Source organism: Vidua macroura, chromosome 6 (assembly GCF_024509145.1).
Source record: "Vidua macroura isolate BioBank_ID:100142 chromosome 6, ASM2450914v1, whole genome shotgun sequence".
In the NCBI taxonomy this organism is placed as follows: domain Eukaryota; kingdom Metazoa; phylum Chordata; class Aves; order Passeriformes; family Viduidae; genus Vidua; species Vidua macroura.
This window is the reverse complement of record NC_071576.1, coordinates 48,254,945-48,278,176: the sequence shown is the minus strand read 5'-3', so window position 1 is coordinate 48,278,176 and position 23,232 is coordinate 48,254,945. Positions and strand designations below refer to the sequence as shown.

At 39.6% G+C, this 23,232-nt stretch overlaps 1 protein-coding gene across 1 annotated transcript in view; it reads right to left on the bottom strand.

Moving 5' to 3' along the window:
• The window catches only part of LRP5 (LDL receptor related protein 5), a 127,679-nt gene that overhangs the window by 45,669 nt on the left and 58,778 nt on the right, over positions 1-23,232 (bottom strand). Inside the window, exons 6-7 of the mRNA XM_053980215.1 lie at positions 15,313-15,709; positions 14,633-14,804 (exon numbers count right to left, since the gene is read on the bottom strand). Coding sequence (XP_053836190.1) covers positions 14,633-14,804; positions 15,313-15,709 — 569 coding nt within the window. The remainder of the gene's footprint in view (positions 1-14,632; positions 14,805-15,312; positions 15,710-23,232) is intronic.

The window sequence follows — 23,232 nt, the reverse complement described above, 5'->3', positions numbered from 1 at the left end:
AATTATCTTTGACCTCAGTCATCTTCCCCCTCCCAAACCTCACTCTCCATCTTTCATCTTTTCAGAATCATATGTTATGTGTTTTCAACTTCTTTGTCAAGATGGGATATCCACCAACAAAACCAAATTGAACTTTGCACTGACAGAGCTGTCCTGTGCCACTGGGTGCTTTATTACAATCACAAATCCAAACTTTCAAAAGCCAGGAATAGAAAATGAAGGCACAGACTGATATGACCTTTACTGTGTTCTTAAAAATGGTAACAGCCAGCACTGATTTTCATACATTGTAGCACAATCAACAGGTAACTGATAACTATGAAAATGAAGGGAAGGAAAAAAAAAAGAGTACAGTTGTCTTGTAGATCTCAGAAGTAGAAGACAACAAAAACCATGGATGAGAAGCTCTTGACCACACAGGGATGACATCAGGTGCACTGGTTCTGTGGAACACATGGGGTTCCTCCTCCCTGTGAACTGTCTCCATAGTGGAAACAAACAGGTGACAGAAAACGTAGAACTGTCCCAAGGGTGTTACGTTCACACCAAAACGAAACCCAGTTCATGCAGAAGCACCATATAGTCCACAGACCCACATTCCGTAATGGCATGACTACAAAATGTCAGAGACAAGGAGAACACAATGTTGCTTCTCTTGCCTGTATGGCCATGCCAGAAGCAAAAGGCAAATGCTTCTACTGGGAACAATTTTGACATTTGGTCTGCTGCTGGATCCTCTAAGGTAGATTCACAAGATCAGAACATTAAAAGTGTAAGTCAAACAATAGAGAAGAAAGAGCAGAGGCCAAAGGAGAGGTTGTGGCACTCTACAAAGATTCCTTAAATCTCATCTGCTGGCAACAGTAAGTTTGCATTTCTGTAGCATTTCATAAACCTTAAATTAGTAAAGCTTTAACAAGCTAGAAAACAGTAATCTTCTTCCATTGCTGGGGCACAAGATGCTGAAACACTCAGCCAAAGGTTTTGCAGCAAGTCAGTACAAGTACCACCTAATTTGTCTCCTGGGGATCTACTTTATGCTGGAAGATTTCCCCAGTGCAGCTCAGCCAGAAACACCCACTAGCACCCACTGACTTCTTCCACTCTCCTAACCTTCCCAACTCCTAGACTTGGCCTAAGACCCAAATCTGACCATCTCCCAGCAGTTCACTTAATGTCTCAATTTAATAATCTGTGAAGTTAAGCAGGGAACATCACTGCTCTTCACAAGAGCTCTTCAACTTTGTAGAACTAGGTGGTACAAACTTTAATCCTTCTCTAAATGGGAAGTACATATGTTTCACTGCCTCACAAGATGCCCTAGAAAGTTACTGCAAAATACAGCATCTCCCTGGGGGAACAAATCCAAGGCTGGACCTTATTAAACCTCTGCTAAGCTCAACCAGCCTGTAAGAAAAAAACCAACAAAAGCAAACCCCAAACCCAGGAGTCTTGCAATTACTCCTCTGGGAGAATCTTCAGAAAGTTCTGGTTCTGACCTCTGCCATCTCCAAGATTCCACAGGGAATCTGGCATTAATTGCTCATTCTTCTGTGTCCAATCTTTCTGAATCACTAAGGTAATGTCACACCTTAGCCTGGTCTTTCCATTTTTAAGTAGGAATTCAGCAGGGCGATGTACATTTCTTATACTTTTTTTTCTAGTTCGGACTAGCAGAAATTTCCAAAGCACAGCACAGCCTTCAAGAGTAACTTCCAATCTAAGCATAAATTCACAGGTATGAGATTTCCTGGCTACAGTGGTTTCTACACAAGCTGTCCAGGCATTGACAAGCTGGGTGTTGAAAATTTGCTTAAGTTGACATTATTTTTGTGGGAGCTGTGCAAACAAACCCAAACCATTCTCTTTTTAATGCTCATGACAAATATTTCACTTGCATTTTATCAAAGACACATTTCTGTGCTTTCAGTCCAGGTCCTGCTTCGTGTTGCCACATGCAGGGAGTATATGCAGGCTCTACATTCAGCTGCTGGTTGCAGCTTCTCTTTAAGAAGAGAAGCTTCTGATTTTTACTGATTTGATTTAATAATATGCCATCCATTAATATTCTGATCTGACAACAGATATGGGTACTTCTGTTATTCCCAGTGAGGATGAACCTGCACGAGAAATTAGAATGCTCAGAAAGGGTTATACAGTTAGAACAAGGTGTATGTAGATTATCCTATGCTGCTGTATGACAAGACCATTTATCAGTGGAAAGCACAGAACTGCTTTTCTAAAAAGAAACACAACTTGTTCTCCCTTCCAACCAAAAAACCTGACACCTTCCAAATCACCAATTCATCAAATGGTTCACAGATGTCCATCTCAAAACCATTTAAGAACATGGGATCCAGGTAAATTCATACACTGCTCCACACTGAGGTCCCTCTAATGACACTGAATGTCACCCATCCTCACGCCACGGGCAAAGTGGATGACACCTACACTGCCACAAAGCTGCACAGCTCCCACTTCCATACCATGCTAACAGGAACAGGACCATCCATCAGGCTGGACCAGCAAATTACAGGGAATATTCCTTCCTAACCCCAGATCCTTCTGAGTCTGCATACACATACAAGGCACATCAAGAACCTCTTCAGACAGGACTTTCTTTATCACCTCAGACAACAGTGTCATGCCTCCAGATGTGGCCAAGGTGAATAGGTCTTCTTGGTTACACACAAGACACAGAAACCTTCTGACTCCTACAGGAACGCATCTGGAGCCACGAGAGCTAACAATACTGCTACCTCACAGGGTCAGACTGAGGGAAAGTAAAGCAAAGACAAAACCAAAGGATCACAGAAGAATTCAGTAAAAACAGTGTTAAAATAAAATAAACATTTTTATTTATAACTTATCTCACTGGAAAAGGCAATTACATCACTTTTATTGTTCACAGGTAGCACAAAATTTGGATGAGACAAACAGCCATGGTTTCTGGGTTAAGAAACACACACATATGAGAGCAGAGAGGACCAGAAGGTAAATTAGAGGACTGACCATCTACACTGTTTGAGCACAATTTGTAAAACCCTTCTAATTGCTAAGGGAAGCGAGACCTGAAACCAAACCAGATCTTTCATCACAGACATTGCTGAAATTGATGCATGGAGTTTGTCAATTCTGATTATCTGATAAAACAAAAATCCATTCTGAGATGTTCTCAAGAGGCATGGGGTTTGAGTGGGGACTTTGCTTATGCAGAACTGTATTAACTGCTGGGACCTTAAACAGATGGAGGGGCTACAGGAATGGAAGGTGACAGCAGGGTAGCTGGGCCCACAGCCTCTCTGTTTGAACCAGCCTGATAAGGAGGAACCCCAGGGAAAGGAACAAAATCCTGTCTAGAGACACATCGCACCCAACTTCTCTCCAAGGACACAGCTTTTGTGACTAGGGCCTCTTCAGTGCTTCACCTGCTAGGTGACAGCATTGAGGTTTTCAAAATAAGATTAAAATATTAATATATTTGACAAAAAGGAGGCCAGTTTTACATTAGAAGCAACTACCTACGTTCTAATGATGTCCTTCCTTGAAAGTTTCTTCTTGCCTTAAATTTGCCAAAAAAGTTTGTTATTTTAACAAGGAATAAAACCAGATCCATAACTAGGACAAAAATGCACTCTGTCCTTGCCACCCATTTTACAAATCATGATGTTTTAAACACATAAAATCATCTTACCAATAAATTTAAAAACACATGATCCAAAATTCCATACGACCATGAACTAGTGGACAACATAATTAAAAATAAACCAATGCAATACATGATCTAGGAAAAATGCATGTTTTTTTTTAATCTGGAAAGCAACTTTAAGTCAAGTGAAGAACTCAAAGGCAACTCAGATTAATAACTGGCAAAATATAACCTGAGCAATCACTTGTCTTTCTAAATTAAGAGCTCTGTTCAAGTGGATTTATAAAGGTAAAATGACAATGATGAAATGACAAGGATCAAGATGTCCCAGTAGTCAGAATCAAGAGAAGGAAATTAACAACTTGACTATATTTCTCTACAAAGTGTGCTAATTCATTTGTCCAGCTATGAAAACCTCAACTGAGTGACACCGACCGTCAGTTTTAAGCTAAGAAATTTACAATTTAGAAAACTACAAAGAAATTAGATATTATAGAATCTCTTATCTCCTTAGTCTGGTTGGCAGTTGCTTAAAAACTACTTTCCTGGTCTTGCTGAAGAGCATATTTCTTTCTCTGCTTTTCCTCTCTTCTACTAGAAATGTGAACAGTACTGACATACTGCTCCCCTTATTTCCTGTCTGCTGTTGCTCTCATTTTTACATTAGCATTAATGCAAAAACCACTTGAAACCATTCACAGGCTGGGCTTTAAAAAAAAAAACAAGGTATTTTTCAACCTTTTAACTCCTCTGTTAAACAAAGGAAGAAAAAAAAGACTCACACAACTAGGTTTCCATAAGTAATGGAAAGAGCAATGCAAAGAATCTATAGACCCATTCTTTAAAAACTATGAACAGGGAAAAGAAGACTCTGAAAAAGGCTGCCCTTGCTAGTTTTTTTTAAGGTAGAATAAAATGTGAAACAAAAGGTCTGAGGAGAAAATAAGAAGCAGCTTTCAAAATAACACCACACAAAACACCACTATGTTAGGAGAAAAAAAGGGGAAAGTGTGGAAGAAAAAAGGAGAGGAGAAAAAGAAAAGAAAAGGGGGGGGGAAGAAAAAAGGGATGAAAACCAGAAAAAAAGCCAATCACTTGAGTGCTAGGATCTTTAACACTGCCAACTCACAAACCTGTCAAACATTTTCCTTCCATCTACTAAGTGTCTTTCGTCAATTCTACAGTCTTTCTGAAAAGAGGAGGCAGAAGAAAAATGATTGCACTGCATTTACATAACTGCACAACACGGGAGATTTATCAGCATTTTTTAACAGCCAAATCAGCCAAACAAATTGTCTGCAGAACTGCAACAGTAACCTATTGGAGCTCTTACCATCGGCAACATCACAAGTGTGTGGGGAGAATCAAATCTTTTATTATAAAAATCAATCACAATTCCCATTCTGTTCCTCGATCTCTTAAAAAAAAAAAAAAAACAACAACAAAAAAAACAACCACAAAAACCTGAGTGCTGCTAATTTAGCCTTCTCACTAAAGAATGAATAGCAGATAAAAAGGGAGCCAACAGCTGGCCCAGAGCCAAAAAGAAGGCTTTCAGGCACAAAAATTGCCCAGAACAATGTTCTGCACTCAGAATTTTTTTACATGCAACTCTGTACAGACATGACAGGCATATCTGGCAACATGGCTAAGAATACACATTTATGATGGAGTACACTGCCTTTTAAAAGGAGAAATAAATTAGAGATTAATGCCTTTTATGCAAGCTGCAAGGAGAAGAATTCCTGGAGCAATTCAATTCAGCTCAAGGAACAAGGCTTCTTTCAAAAAGTCACCCTTTAACTGGGAAGGGCGCTTCTTTGCAGGGAGTCTGAACTGAGAAATACGCAGCTCCTTGCTTTCTATTTATAGTCATTCAGGCAGTGAATAGCCTCATTCCAAATGCCACAAGGCATACTCACAACCTTTTATTCCAGCGACCTGATTTGTGTTTCATTTCAAAAAGTCCAGCGTGATGAGGAAAAAAAAAAAAAAACCCACAGGGAAAAAAAAAAAAATAGGGAGGGAGAAAAATGGTATGCTTCTTGCAACAGAAACACCTTTTCCCCCCCACCTTTTCCTTTATGAAGCTGGTGCTGGAGAGTGTGGAAAAGATGGTGGGTTTCTATATAGAACTTCCCTATGGGAAGGGAAGGAAAGTGGGAGCTTTGGAAGTGGATGCATTTTTACTCATTTAACACTGAATGCCAGTTGCCTTGCAATTTAAGCAAGTCTGGGGGAAGGAGAAAAAGGAGTGAGGGGTGAAAGCATTTCAATTACTTGGCTTTGAAGGACCCTTCTGAATGAGAAAGAGACAGAAAACACTTGTCAAATGCAAGTTCAAGTGAAAGCCACTTCTGCCAATGAAGTGTGCAGATGGCTGTGGGGGTTCTGCTGAGCCCTAACTGGGCCTCTATTATGTCTTTATTGCTCACAAAAAGGCCAGGGTCACCTCCAGTTTAGAATAAGTTAGCATCCTTTCCCACAGAATGACTCTGGTCAATCAAGCCAAGCAAAGGAAGTCTTCCTTTGAGTGACTGCTATCCCATCAGTGCACTGAAGAATTTTTAGAAAGAATAGACACAAAAACCTTTGGTCTCATCCACACTACTGACATTTATCAGAAAAATTTCCCACCACTGCAGGCAACCTTGGGAGAACTAGGGTAGGCTGGTGGTAGCTATCATGTGTGTCTGTTAGATTTCTCTCTCATTAGGCCTGGATGATATGAGTCTAAAAATGGTACTGACAGCTTTCAAAATTTCACTAATAAGAGGTGGCATGAAAATCAAGTTCCACACCTTTATTTGTAGTGTGAGCTCTTCAGAAGCATGGGAACCTCACCAGGCCAGCCCAGCATGCCAAGTTTCCTGTTTCTTACAGCATCCATGTTTCGTGTGTTTCACAAGCAAAAATTGCAGAAATCTGTGCTGACAGGCACCTGTGGTAGCATCACCTGTCCTCTCAGCGTTGCTCAAGACAATCCATCTGGAACATTCCAATATTATGTTCTGTGGTGTTGTGAAATACCATCACTAATGCAGATGGCCTTAAAAAAATGACCCAACAAAGCTGAAATTGGAGGCTGGAATTTGTGTTTGTGGCAAAAATATTTCTGTATTCTTCATTTAAGAAGTTCACATCTAAGGTCACTAAACACCAAGAAAGGGTTCAAACAAGAGCAGGGGGAGGACTTTTTTCCCAGTGAAAAGTTAGTTCCCAGACTATGGTGACAAACTGTGAATATTGGCACAACTATCTTGAAAACATCAGAGAAACAAGTCTCTTCCAACCCTGCTATAAGACATTATTCACGAGATCACAACTCCTGGGCAGCAAAGATCATCTTCTCTCTAGGTTAGAGGTAAGCTCTATGGAAAATTCAGAATTTTTCTTGGGAAAATACAGAAGAAAGTAGGAAAATTAAATCATTAAAGGAAATCATAGCTATTGACAAACAATGTAGCCAGTAACTTCGAGACGGTTACCAAGTTAAAACCTCTCTCAACTATCCCACCTGCTAGTCTGGCAAACTCAAAGTTACTCCAACTTCCATAGAAGCCAACTTTTTCTCAGCAACTGGAAAAAGACATACTTGTTCTGTGCTAGAATATACATCAGGTTCCCTTAAAGAGGGGCTCATTTCCACACTTCACATGTACAGAAGCCTTTGTACCACTACATACAAAATCCCTTTTTTAAATACAGGAAGCTGATCCCAGCAATGGAAGTAAAGCAGAATTCTCTCCCTAGCAAGAGGAAAAGGGTGATTTGAAATCAGATAGCCTAAAATAATTCTTTAGGGAGAAAGGAGAGCCCCAAACATGTAAAACTCAAATGACTCTTCAACTTTGTAGTTTAATATATCCTCAGGATTTCCTCTCGATAAATATGGCAAAAGCTGCACATACATAAGTAATTTCTGAGCACTCCACAAAGACTAAATTCAGAAGTTGCCTGTCAGTTGCTTCTTTTTTGAGTTGTCCCTTGAAAAGAGTAGTACAAAACAAAACAGTTCCTGGGTAATTACACAAGATTTAGAGGGCTTTTTGGCAATACATCAACTCTAATAAATCACAAATTGTTATAGATTAATGTAAGTTCATACTGGTAGAAATTTGAGTGTGGAAAGACTCAAAGGAGGATTTAAACTTTATATTTTTTTCCACTTTGAAGCTATTTGACACATACCAAGCAGGGCATAGAAAAGTTTAAAAGAATGTCTGATAAAAACCATCCTATGGGAGGATCTCATTCAATAAAAACATTATTTGAGAGTTTTCTATTAGTGCATTAAGTGGTATGACTAACACAGGCCACATCATCTCCTGTATCATCAAGGTGGGACAAGAAGTCCCTGCTACAATTGCTTCTACACAATGGGGTTTTGCTGCAAGGCTGGTTTTGCTCTACTTCTTTACAGATGAGAATTTCTGGTTATTTATGATCCTGAAGGCAAGGTCAACTAATATGAACCTTGCACTTGGAACAGAGAAACAGAACTCCTTGATGTTTTTCAGTTCCTGAAAACTGGGGAAGGGGGAAAGAGAAGGCTAATCCAGTATCTCAGCACAACCTCTAAGAAAAAAAATCTCTTTACTACAGAAAAGATTTGCCTTTATTATGGAAAATCCATTTACGCTTAACAGTAGCCCAGACAACAGTCTTCACTTCAGACACGTAGCTGCCTTTTCCATATGTATGTCCTAGGCCGTGAAGAAAAGAACTGGCATCTTGAATTTGATTTGTAGTTAGTTATCTGGGAAATGTCAGCTTAAAGAATTAAGAATGTGCTCATGGCACCTCATGCTGCCAAGGAGACATGGTACATACCTTGAGGACTGAAGCCCCCACACCCCTGTCAACTGGGCTGCTGCATTTCAGCCAAAAGGTGATAAAGACCAGACTAATTGAGTCTAGGTCATCATTCACCTGCAGAGGCACTCCACCATCCCTCCCCATCCCATCCCATCCAGAACAGCAGAAAAAAAATTTCTCAAGAAAATTTTGCTGAAGAATGGAAAGCTTTATATATCTCCAAGAACACTACTGAACACAGGATGGAACCAGCCAGAGCTTGGATGTGTTCCTTATAATAAACACTTTCTTCTTCAACACTATTATACCTTTCACTTGCTCAGGGCTCAGATACAAATTCACCTGGCAGCTAACACTGAAAAGGGACAGGAGGAAATTCACTTTCACAAGTTTATCCTCTTCCCTTTGGTCAATGAGTCTCTCTGCTCTGTGAACACTTCCTTTCTACTTAGCTTAGAGCAGAAAGGTGGGACCCTTCTGTTCTGATCTAAAACATCTAATTCTGTGAAACTGGATCTGACTTTCTTCAACAGCTCCCACACTTGGCAACAGTCCTCTTAGAAATAAACAAAGCTCATGTGGTGCAAGGTGTAAAATAATAATTTCAAAATATTGAAATGCTTAATTAAGCAGTAAGCAAAACACAGGCAAACTGATCTTGTAATTAAAAGAGTGTTGCTAGAAGGCTCTATGCTCCTGAACAGGACATGTGTATTGTTTGTTGGCAGATAGAGGCTGGCTATATTTCTGTGTTCCAGAAAGAGGTAGAATCACATCAGGAAATTCTGAACCACAGCTCAGGGTTTAGAAACATGTAACAGACTCAGAAGAGTTTAAATTCATTAAAAGCCATTAAGATCTGAAATCACTCACTAGTCTGACCTGCTGAGCATTACAGATCATTGTATGTCATCTCACCAGTCTGTTCCGCAATACAGACTGGTGTGTTCAAGGCTGGACAAACTGCAACATAATTTCTATGACAGCAAATTAGCCAAGATCATTCCAAATATGCATAAGCAGAAAATTCTTCCTTGCACAGGAAGCTGAGACTCCACTAAGATCCCTGGGAGTCAGGAATGAGGTGCTTACTCCTGACCCCAAATCTGGTGATGAGTCTGGTGTTGCAAGCAGAGCACAGCCAACAGACAGATGAGAGTGGGGATTCTTAAACAAGAAAGAATAAAGATCCTCTTCCCCTGGCTGCCAGGTTTCCTTCTTCTTCCTACAGGTGCACACCCCTGTGAGGCCGTACATAATTTTGTAGAAATAGAGTTTGTTTTAGTCAAAGATACAGCTCCCTTCCCTCCCTGAAAGTCTATGTTCCATCCCAGCAAAGTCTCTCTGGGAAAAGCAAACATAACTGATTTATCATCAGTCTTCTCAAACTCTAAGAACTGTCACAGAATTCACAGAATAACTAGGTTGGAAGAGACTTTCAAGACCATCGAGTCCAACCCATGCCCTAACACCTCAACTAAACCATGGCACTGAGTGCCACATCCAGTCTTTTTTTAAACACATCCAGGGATGGTGACTCCACCACCACCTCCCCAGGCAGACAATTCCAGTACTTTATCACTCTTTCAGTAAAAAAAGAACCCCGTAACAACACTTTAAGGTAGTCCTTCCTCCAAATGACTCCTCCTATCCATTCTACAATGGCTATGTGGCTCCTGGTCTAAATCTGGTCTCAAGCTCACCAGTACAGATTATACCCCTCCAGAAGCTTAAAAGATAGTTGGTTATACACCAGGTCTTTGGACACTGCTACAAACAGAGCTCTCACGTGACAGAAGTTTGCTGAGCAGCTCCCTTCAGGCAAAACAAAAAAATCCCCATCCACCTAAAACAGCATTCATGTTTCCTCAAGCTAAAGGCCGAGCAATACAGAGGCCTGACAGCTACTTCAGATTAATAAAAACACAGAGGTATATAATGCTCACAAACCACACAGACAATTCCCAACAAAAAACATACCCAACAGCTACAAACATGCACACATGTCACTCCCCTAACAGCACAGCTTAATGCCAGTCAGAAGAGGAGTGCATTGCAAACAGAAAAACCAGAAGTGGCAGCATCCAAAGGAGCTGCAGGAATACAGAGCTGAACAGAGCTATATGAACTGCAGGGACGAGCACGAGTTTTGCCATCCCAATTCTGACATGTGCTATTCAACATTAACACATTGTTTGTCAACATCATGTGATGCATATCACTTCACATATGTAGCACTTGCAGCTGGAAAGGATGTAATCTACCAATTTATCAGAAGTAAAAAATATAGGATGTAGTAAAAAGTATAGGAGATACATATCTCATTCATCTAAGGACCACAGTGTAAGCTTCAATTCCTAACATTTCTTTGCCACAGTTTTAAATTGAATTGAATCGAATGTCACTATAAAGTTTCAAAAAACCCCACTGAAATTAAGGCTCCCTCACTGTTATAAATCTAAATAATTTTATTAATGCACCTGCCTATTTAGACTGATCTATGATTGTAGAGCTGTTCTTTCAGTTAAGGGGATCCTGCATTTCTTATTTCTATCACCATTTAACTTTTCTGTTCTCACATATTAATATAAATATGCAGTGTGGGAATTATTTACATTAATATAAGTATAAACTAGGTCTTCTGAAAAGCATTTATATTTTAGAAAAACAATGCTTTGAGATTTTTACAGCTAATTATCACGTGGCAATAAGTTTAAATTAGTTGTTCTCCCTAGAAGATTTGCTGGTTTCAGTAAACCACTACAGAATGTCTTTCAAGTAGTTTATTACATTGCATAGGTTTTTTTTAATCCTTTGCTGAAAAATGAAACACACATACAAAAATGTATCAGTTATGAGAAAATGTTTAATGTATAAACTAAATACTGCATCTTTTAGGTCAAATAACTGGAAAATAAAAGTGTAATATGTGAAGTATACTTGGACCTGTTTAGAAAAAGCAGCTTTAAGTTAGTTCAATTATTTTTTCGCCCCAGTACAACTGACTTCTACAAATCTTACTCCTATATTTAAGTTGCAAATTGTTTCAAATAGCCTTTTACATTATTTATGCAGAATGTGATCAACAACACACTAATTATAAAGCTTGTTTCTTGAAAATTCAAGGGCAGGCCACACAGCTACACCTGGGAAAGAAATTCCAGTGAGCTCCATGATCATCATCTAGTGCTGACTTACACTTAAAACACCCTATAAACTTGCAAAGACTTACTGTATGTGATAGGTTATTGTGTATGTGATAGTTATGTGATAATAGATCTCCCACAAAAAAAAAAAACAACAAATGAAGGACATTTGTCAACAGAGAGGAAAGTCGGAAGAGGGGGATGAGGGGAAGCTTCCAGAAGGTACAGTCTTCTGAATACTTATTCCAAGAACATTGCACAAGCTCAACTAAAATGCATACATAATGACAGGCAGCTGAAAATTTCATAATTGCTCATTATGCAACTATACCTTAGGCACTTTAAGCAAATACTTAAGAAATAATACATGGGAAAACCTGGCTTGCCATAATTTTTTTAAAAGAAGAATTAGGAAACTATACACATGGGCTTTTGCTTCTCTCTCTGCTGGAATCCTGTAATCCTTATTAATCTGCTGTTTGTTCCTGGAAAGTAACTTTTCTCTGCCAGTAAAATCCAAAATTCAGCTGGATTAATCCATGCCCTTTACTTGCAGCTGAAGCTGTGTGGACAAACACGATTTCAACAGACACAACTCAAAATTTGCTATCTATTTTCTATTTGCCATACTCTTTGTCAAAACAATTTAAAAAAATAAACCTGGAAACAGTGTTACCACAGGGTGCCAAATTTGCAGCGAAAGCCCCGCAGGCTCCTGTCACACAAAATTTTGACAAGCCTTGCCAAGTGGTTTCCTCAGGATGCAAACTGCTTGCAAAGTGACTGGGCCCTTTGTATCGCAGTTGAATGCTGCAGATGGGAAGGTTAGCAAAGGGGTTTTGACAGGAAAGGGTAACTGCTGTTTTCACCCTGTGAAGTTCTCCATGCACAAATAAAACACAGTCTCCTGGTATAGGGTGATGCTTGGTGTACCCTCAACAGCTCTGCAGAGATTATTTTCTAACTGAGGAAGAGTGCACCCAAAAGTAATGTCACCAGAACAGAACAAAACCACCCCTAAAACCAACCAACCCAGGGACATTCACAGGGCATTTCGAACCCAAGGTGCAGGAAAAACAGGACAGATGCCTTCAGCCTATCAAATTTCCAAGCTGTACAAAGTTCATTCACTGTTTAAGAACTTTAAATTCAAACAGGCCTTCCCAGTGAGAGTAAGATGACTCCCTGCAGATCTAGAATACCAGAAGCCAGAGCAGAATACCAAGCAGAGATACACACAAATATGCACAAGCTATATTCACTCTCGTGTTTTGTTCTGTGCAAAAAGTAGTTGAAGGCATGCTATGTGATGAAAGCAATACTCAATTACCACCTAACAGCAACTTTGGGATCCCATCTTCAGCACAGACAAGGCAGCACCTTCTTTGCCTTCTGCAGTAGAATGCAGCTGCAGAGTGCAACTTTCTGAACTGTGTAGGGGCAAAATGCTTGGTTGAAGACTTCCTTCTTCAGGAGCACTCAGCATAAACCTGAACGTCATTTAAGATGAAGCAAGAACTCCCTCCTTGAAGTGTAGCAAGAGAGTAAACCACCCAAAACATCATCAGCTGTTTTTTTTTTTTTTATTTTGCTATGTAATGAGCTACAAAATAGTTACAGCTTATTATCTACCATCCCATTTATGCTGGTTTTAGGTGAAAACAGAAACTAAATTTATCCAGTAACATGCTTCAAGGTACAAGGTAGTTTTACATGTCTATTGGGGAAAAAAGAGAAATCCCAATACCCAGCTGGGTCAACTATAGTATGAAATATAAATATGTATCCTCAACTTGAAGTCAGCTGATTTTTGTTTCTGGCAAGCTGTGGATGCAACATACATACATACATACAGAACAAATCACTGAGATATAGTGGCTGCTGCTAAAACGGCATGTTCTTGGCAACAAAACACAAGCATGAGAAAATGAGTTTATGCTGAATGACTGCAGCAGCAAGTGAAACTAGAAATGCCCCACCTCAAATGACATACAGTGATGTTTTGTGTGTATTAGGGCCAGCAGAGTAGCACAAAAGAAAAAGAGAGTGAATAAAAAGCCCTTACATTGGTTTCCTGGTTTTCCTAGACTTTGATGTCAAACCAAACAGGATTGCTGGATTTGCTGCCTGACAGTGAAGTAAGACAGATTGAACCGATTGCTTAACCCCATGAAACACAAGGCAGCCCCAGCTATAAAAGGTGGCATCTGGAATGTTCCCTGTCCTGCACACTGAAAGGTAAGGGGAGACAGGATCTCTCTGGTAATCATCAAACTCAGTATTAGCTACTGCCAAAACACTGAAGTTAAATTTCTGAAGCTAGCAGACAGTCTAGTTTACTCTCTTCCTGATGGCAAAACCTTTAGAAAGCAGTCATTCCTCAAAATCTATTTATCTAAATTATTTATCAAAAAATTTTGCATATGCTACTACCCCAAACAACATTAAAACTCAATTGATTTCACAGGCCGTGACCAAGGTAGAAATTTCCCTCCTCAAATTCAGGCAAAGACTGCCTATATTGTTTTCAAAGCACTAGATACATTAAAATTTACTTCTTGTCCACAAATCTGGACATCACAACCATTAACATCCTGAAATATGGCTTTCCAGGGCCTCCATATCCACTGGCTCCTGTGCATGAACTGTCTTTTGCATTCAGCAATTTTAAATAGCAGTTCCAAGCACCACAGACAAGCCAAAACATCTTTTAAACAAATTTTACCTGAGTGTCCAATTTGTTGCAAAAGCCTCAGGTAAAACCTGAGATTTCAAGCAATTAAATTACACTTGGAGCAATGTAGGCATAACAAACATACTATTTCTTGCAGAAATTTTCTGAACCACATGAATGTACTTCCTTTCTTCTCAAATATGTCTTGTTATGCTAAGTATCATTTTAATATTAATGAAACAACAGACTACTCCAAAAATGGGTAAATGTACCCAAGACAAAAACTGCATATGAGAACTGCACTTGTTTTCTACAAATGCACCCAAGTATGGCTCTGTTACTCACCTCAATTTTATCTGTTTTTGCATCTCCCCAGTAAAGCTTGTTTTTCTCAAGATCCAGTGCCAAGCCATTAGGCCACCCAAGAGAAGTATTCACCAGAACTCGCCTTTCTGAGCCATCCAAATAAGCACATTCTATCTTTGGACTTTCACCCCAGTCCGTCCAATACATGTAGCTGTTAAAAAAAAAAAAAAAAAAAAAAAAAAAAAAAAAGAAAAGTAAAGAGACGAAACAGTTAATGCATGCAACAGGCAAGACAAGAGTTAAAGTCTGTGTTGCTTTTGAAAGAATTTGCTTTTTGCTTCCCCAACAGCAGCAAACAAGCCAGCTTAAACAGCAATCAGTGAAGACAATATAAAGTTTGAGCAGTAAATAAATTAAACTACTGAAAGTATGCAGTGGCCCAATTCCTTCATAGTTATGATAACACTGAAGATGCAGAGAAAAGAAAATTCAACCAAACACCCAATGTATAGGTTAATTGAGGTACACTATATTTAGAAGTCACCTTTTATGTACACAGTTATTCATTAAAAGGATGAATCAAGGGAAAACCAGTAATTTCCTGAATATCTGACAAACGGTATAGGCGTCATCCTGCAATTTGCACATTTTCACTTTCAGAAGACTATAAGCTGGATCCCAAGACCTACCACAGGGCTCTCACTAAACACCAAACTTACCCCATTACAGGATTGAGCACTATGGCTCGAGGTTCATCTAGGTTTTCGGAGATCAGTATCTTCCTCGATGTCCCATTCAGCCGGGTCACTTCGATGCGGTCTGTGCCAGTATCAGTCCAGTACAGGTTCCTGGCCACCCAGTCCACAGCAATGCCATCTGGATGGTTGATCTCCGTGGTCACCAGAGTCTGGGCTCCAATGCCATCAAGATAGGCCCGACGAATTGCCCGGACATCATCATCAGTCCAGTAGATGTAGCCTTCCACAGGGTCATAGTCAATGGCAATTGCATGTCTGATGTTGTCTATCTGCAGAATAATGTCAGTGAAATCCGGCATGTCCAGGGAAATCCTCCTCAAGTCAGTTCTTCTGGCGAGCAGCAAGACTTCCTCAGCACCTGGGGAGAAAGGCATTCATGGCATCATTTCTTTTGCTACTGATGTGAAGATTTCAGTAGAGCACAGCAAGCTGTGAACTGCTATTGTCACTGTAACAAGAAGAGATTTCCTTAAATAAGGACATCAAGCTTTCATGAAAATAAAGACCTGCTGGTATTTTATGGTATTTTAGATGACAATTTCTCCCAGCCTTCTAAACTAACAAAGACCATAGCAATCTGTCTCTAGAATTAAAAAAAAAAAAAAAAAAAAAAAGGTGGGTGCAGGTCTGAATATTTCATCACATTGTAGAGACTTGCTCAGCCAAATGTCCCACTAGCTCTATCAGTGCACTAGACAAGTTTTCACACATGCCCTACGCAGTAAATGACAGGGGCTAACAGAAGACTGGAGTATTTTGTAAACAAATTCCATTAATGATTTACTCCAGACAGTCCAACAAGAAAACAAGTCACAACCACAGCAAGTATTTCTCATTTGGCCACAAATGATGCAAAACAATTTTAAGGCAATAGGATTGTTGTTCTTTTCTCTCCTCTATTCTTTCTCCCCACTGCAAAGTTTTCCTGCTTGTGGAAAGGGTGCCAAACAACAGCTTGGAGTACATTTCAAGGACAAATGGCATCTTCAGTGTTGACTGACACTGAAGTGGCAGTTTCTTTTATTAATGCAATTAAGGGCACAGACAGCAAATGTGCAGTTGCTTTAGCAAAGTTTCCCCACATCCACCCATGCATGTTTCAGTACAAAAAGTGAAGTATGTGGGTTTTTTCCTACTTCTGTTGCCAAGTTTATGCTGAGTATTTTGAAAACTGACGAGGAAATTTTATTGTTTAGCAATACTCCAAAACTGGAAACCTAAATAAAAGTCATTTGTTGTATTTCATCCAGACCAGCAAATGCCACTAGGAGGTGGCAATTTCCAGTTTCCCCCAACAGTTGAGATTGAATGAAAATGGCCATCATGGGGACATATCTAAGAATAACAGAAATTTAAATGCTCATGAGAACATTCTTCTACAAATATTTCACACCTAGGCATGCTTATGTAGTGCTGGAGACACAGAAATTGAATGTATTGTACAACACAACCAAATTTACATTCACTATGGGTGCTGGATTTGGTTTTGAGTTTGGAAATCAGGGTTTAGCCTCCACGTATCATCTCAGAAGCTCTGAAAAGAAATAGTGCTCAGGGCACAAGTGTATAATGACAGAAAGGATCTAAAATAGCAGCATTTTAATATCATTTAAGAACTTCAAACTACCTCAAGCCATCACAACTCTTGGATGAAGCAGTGCTGCTCTCCTCCTTGCCATGGGCTGCTTGTTCTCACTTCTGTATCACCTGGTCTCACATGTAAGCACAGCATGGCCCTGTACCATGGCTGTGTGCTGCAAACCACACCAGAGAGCTGATCCAAGCAAAAACAAACTCAGTAGAAATGAAGCCATCAGCTGAAGTTAACAACCAGACCTGCAGAGCTCCACAAACACTTGTGCTGGCACAGTGAGGGGCTCCAGCAAGAATGCTTCTCCCAGTCAGCATCAGCTGACAAGGTCTGGTAAAGACAGCATCACTTTGAGGCAAGGCTTAGGTAGAAGGAGCAAAAAAAACAACCCAGAGCTCAAAAACCTCCTGGAGAAAAGGGAGAAATGAAAGCCCATTCCATTCATTCATGACAGCAAAGCAAGAGAGACACAGCAACTACAGCAGAACCAAATACCTCATGTAACAAAGTTTTATGTCTAGATTCTATACTTCTGAAGTATTTCATTATGGGAATCAAAATAAAAACTGGTTAGTGCAAGTTAAGTAAAAATTCAGGCCTCAAATCTCAGCATGGAAAGGGTGATGCATCTGGTCATCTACGTGTTGTACAAACACAGAAGGGTTTTAAATTATGAATTTAAAAAGACAGACAAGATGTTGGAGTTGCTTTTTATTTAAGAGAACACCTGGAACACGTGGCCCTCTGTCTCAGGGAGGATGATGAGCAAGTCAAGAGTTTATGGGTTAGGTTTAAAGAGCAGAGCAGGCAGGGTGACGCTGCTGTGGGTGTTTGTTACAGGACACCAGATCAGGAGGAGCAAGTGGATGAAGTCTTTTACAGACAGCTGGAAGGAGCCTCACAGTCACACACCCTGGTTCTTATGGGTGACTTCAGCCACCCCCATCCCTGCTGGGGAAGCTGAGCGCACTCAGTGCACGAGGATCCTGCAGAGCACTGATGTCAACTTTCTAACACAGGTGGTGGAGAGGCCAATGAGGAAAGATGCATTTCTGGACCTTGTACTAACTAACAACAAAGAACTGGCTGGCATATGAATGTGGGGGGCAGCCTTGGCTGCACTGACCATGACATGGTGCAGCACAGGATCCTGCAAAGAAACAGGGTCCTGAGTAAGGTCCTGAAGAGATAACTGATCTCTTCAGGCATCTGGAAACAATCTCATGGGAACATGACCTAGAGGGAAGAGGGGTCCCAGAGAGGTGGCTAATACTCAAGGAACAGCATGGCAGCTGGTCATACATCAAGAGCACTCAAGTTTATAGCCACCTTAACCTCTGAATTTCTACTATATCAATGTATCTGCAATCATAACCTTAATACTGAAGTACAAATACTGTGAAACAGAGGACCATCAAATACATGCCTAGCAAGTGATAACACAGCAATTACCAATATTATGTGTATTTCTAGGATAACCAACATTACAAGCCCCATTGCATGGGAACAAACAGATAAGAATCAAATGCATATATTTTGCTTCTTCACACAAGGAATTGCAGGTTCACTGTAAACAAGTTCAGAGGAAGCAACCATCAGTCTAAGGCCCAGATTGTGTCTAGAAATGCTGCCTAGACAACAGGCTGAAAGACACTGTTAACATCCCCTAAAATTCACAAGTAGTACCAAAACAGCCTTCACTTCCTCACAGCAGCAATAATTAGACTCAGATTTATCTTATCCAGCTCTGTGATAGGTTCACCTCTGCGTAAGACCACGTACTTATTTGCACACAAAGTATTGTTTTTACCAGAAACAGGACAGCCCAGACACCTTGAATCAACTGCATGACTAGAATGTTCTTGCAAATCAAAAGGAACAATTTGTTTCTGACATGTTCAGCTGCTCTGACTTTTTTCTCCAAGCAAACACTACTGTAGATGCATTCCCAACCTCAGTTCTGTCCCATAGACATATACAGCTCAAAATAAACAGGAAGAAGTAAATTTCTCCCTGCTGATCTAGCGAATAAAAAGAAAATCTTCAGTTGACAATTGGGATATTTTGTTGGTAGTTGAATGAGATGTCTCTTGGCAATTTCTTCTATTTTCTAACATACCTTTAACTGAGGCTTGTGGGGAAAAGAAGTAACAAGGGGAATGAGCTACCTGGGAAATTCTGTAGGGATGCTTAAAATTAAGTGAAATATTACACAAAAAGATTCTTGACAGACATGCACCTACATCCTTGAACAATAAAATACACATGAACAGAGAAAATGTTACCACAGCATGTATCACGACGTTAGACCCCCCCACTTGAAAGACTGTAATAGATTGTTATCACAGGTAATTGTTGATAGGTGCAAAAAATCCTGTCTTTTATTACAACAGAATTTAAAATTATAGTTGGTTATAACTGTATTTGACTCCATTAACAAATTTCTGCTAGAGAGAAAGAGTTGGCAGCAGGCTCTGAGCACAACACTTGTGAACTTGACACTGGTTCTCTCTAAAAACCTGGACAAACACGCTTGCCTGGCTCATTAGTTTTATCTGTATCATGGAGGTATTTTGATTATTAATGTTGGTAGGAATGTTTTCAAGGCTGCAGAAGTGTTGTGCTGTGACTTGCCCAGTGTTATCGTAGATACTCTAGAATCTGCTCAAGACATTACAGGCAGCAATTTGCCTAGTGCTAAAATGCTGTAACATATATTTAATTAACTTCATTTTCAAAACCTCTCTCACTGCAGTCACTTCTCTAACCACATGATCAAGAGATTCCCAACAGAACTGCTAACTGTTACAATATGGTCATTTATAACACCACACAATGAACAAAAGCCTTTTGGAGGGGAGTGGGAAATGCAAGCTATTCCAACATCACAATTGCAGCAATCAAACACTTCAGCAGAAGTTCATGAGAAGTTTTCTATGCAAACCATAAATAGAAAACCAGGAAGAACTAGATCAATCTAAAATTTCCATTTAGAAAACATTTTAAAATATCCATATTCAAATTGTTTTACTTTTTCAACTGGTTTAAATTTTGAACTGCTTATTTTTCTCTACTCTATTCAGCTCAAGCTTTCTGCAGACCTTCAAGAGAAATTTTTAGTAGATCTAATAACCATAAGAGCTGATGAGCTCCTCTGGTTGACGTACAATCACAGAAAGGTGTGGCTTGGAAGGGACCTTGAAGATCATCTAATTCCAACCCCTCTGTCATAGGCAGGGATGCCACCCACTAGATCAGATTGCTCCGAGTCCCACGCAACCTGGCCTTGAACTCTTCCAAGGATGGGGCATCAGAACAATATCTGAGTTTATTAAAAAAAAAAAAAAAAACAAATAAGAAGACTCTAAGCTCTATTTTCAATTAATAAATCCTAGAGAAACAGGTTAGGAGACTTTTTTTTTTTGCACTTATACAAGATGCTTTCCTGACATACTCAGAAATCAGAATTTTTAATATCTATACTAGAATATCATTCTTGCTTTGATTTGGTTGGCTTGTGCTTTTGTTATTACAAATTCATGCTTCACTGCTGGAAATGCCAACTGTATTCTATTTGCAAAACTAACTGCAATCAGAGCTGACAGCAGCAAAACAGGCCATCTCACCAGCTTGACAGGACTCTTTTTTATTCTTCCCTTGGCCCACTTCACATTTGACAAGTAACAAGACATCTATAACACAGTAACAAATGCTCCGATTTATTCACCCAACCTAAACATGCGGACTGCAGTGGCTGCCTCTGTTAATCTTTGCCAGAAAAGGCCATGCTATTCCTTTCCTATTTGTCTGTCTGCTAATTAGGCTAGAACAATGACCTATTGTAGAACTCATCCCCCAGTTTTATGTATATGCATGAGCATGCACCTGCATGTACAGACTCCGTCTCATTGCAAACAATTCTGGAAATCTCTATACTTGTGGGGAGAAAATCAGATTCACTGTAAAAACAGGAAAGATTTTAGCTCTGCTCCAAAGAACAAAATGGTAAATGCTTTTTGAAAAGACAGTGTTAGAAGTACTTTGACTGCAAGTAACTCCCTTACAAGCTGAACACAGCTACCTCAGCACTCTTGATAAATGAAAAAGATTTATCAAAAAGCAAGGGATTTTGTTGGTTGCTGCAATACAGTGAATTACCTAGCAAACTTCCAGTGTATGGCAAAAGGGGGCCAGAGTATGGTTTTGGGAAAAAAGATGGAGCAAATGAATACTGCTAACACTGCCACGCTGCTTAATAAGTTTTCCAATATTCAAAACAACTACAACACCTTGTACAAGGGTTTAATATTAGTCACTCTTCACACCAAAAGAAAAATTATGTCATGAAACTGACTGTATTTAAATCAACAAAATTCTGTAAAACCCCCTTCTTGTTCCTCAACCTCCCCAGAAAACAGTAATATTTAAGGAGTTGAAACAACCTTTAGCAATACCTAGAAATAAATGGAAAATATTTTTATACATTCTGCATGGTTACCTTACTAGAGCCAGTTGCAACATGAACAGCACTGTGCATTCCAGTCCAGGCCTTTATTTATCTTTCAGTCTGAGAGGAAGACAGGACTGCTTCTTCTTACTGTGTGACAGTGGTGGGCTGGGAAAGGCTGGCCATGTACTCTCCAACTGGACACTGCACAAGAAATTTAAAACCAAGGACCACGTGCCGTGGGAGTGTGCAGCCAGCAAAATAGAAACAGGAAAGGTTTCTTTGAAAGAATGTTTTGAGTGGCCACATTCAGACAGGACTTGATTTAATTGAAAGGTAAGTAAGCATAAGGAAAACTAACAATTGTGACAAGAACGGAAATACCAGAGCACTTATGTAACTCAGATATTACATCATTTCTGTCTGCATGTTACAGTGAAAAGTTATTGTCTCCTGTTTCTGCCACTATCATAGCAGTAGACATCTAACTTCGCCTGAACCAGAAAAACACCTACAAATCAGAGTTTTGACACATTCATACAGCCACCAAAATGAAATCCCACAAATGGAATATTAGTTAAACTGCACAGCTGATAAGACCATTAGCACAAAGCAGTGGACTAGGACAAAAGTAATGTTTCTTCCAGAAATAGCTGTTGCAGGACAGAAATCACAGTTGCCCTGTTCTAGTTTAGGAGCTTCTGTGAGACACGCTCAGTTTTACATGCCCAGTACTAGTGAGTTCAAAGGTTTGAGAAGTTATTACTGACAGAGGAGTAGATCATCTTAAGATGATTTACTCAAAACAGCATTAATATAAGTCATAAATGCATTGCTATTAACCAGAATCAAAGGTCAGCACAACCATCTGGCTACTGCTGTACCAAGCAAAGAAGCTTCCCTTACACACAGGTTTCATCCAAAGAGCTCAAAGCACTTGAACAACCAAGTCTTACCCTGCCCTGGGGTCTGTATATTCTCTGTGTGCTTTACAAAAAGAGAAGAAGAAGTTGGAAATGCTAAGTGGTAAATCTGTTACCTTATGGATGTCATACTCCCAGCTCTTTGTTAAAAAAAAAAAAAAAAAATTAACATCCCTTTGCACAGAGCAAGCCATAGGAAGAAGGATGGACCAAGAAAAAGTCTGCCAAAAATCCCTACTGCTAGGAAAAGGGTTTGCTTTGGATTGTGGTGTTTCCTCACAAAGCAAGGTTTTAAAGTGTACATGTACCTGCTCTCTGCTGGAGATATACAATTCCACTGGCTCAGAATAAGGAATCACTGACTTTGGAACTGACATCCATTTTGCCACCTAGTTTCTGTTAAACAGTGTTTTGGCAGTAACACCTCAAATGCACAGAGACAAGAATCAAAAATTCATTATAACTCAACAAGATACATAATTAATATCTTTTAAAAATGAACCAAAATACAGTAGGTTTTCTACAATCCCACTTCTATTGACTTCTAATTGCAGGTCTCAGCAAGAGACCTTGAACATATTACGTTTCTTTGCACTGCTGTCATCCTTTACACAAACAGAAATAAATACTTTACACTCCATGAACCCTCTCTAAGGCTGAAAACTGTGTAATGCTTTGAAATTTAAGCATTATTTACTATATGCCAAGTCTGATGGAGCCCCAGAAAATTCAATTCTGAGCTGACACAATCAAGGAAAAAGCAAAACAGCAACACAAAACAAACAAAAAAGATACAAACAGCAGCAAATTAGGGTTTGCAAATCTAGGGAGAGTCTCAATCTCACACTGATGCAGTAAAACAGACAGACAGCCACCCAATGCTGGAAGAAGCAGTCAAGCCACAGCAGCTTAGGCAGTTA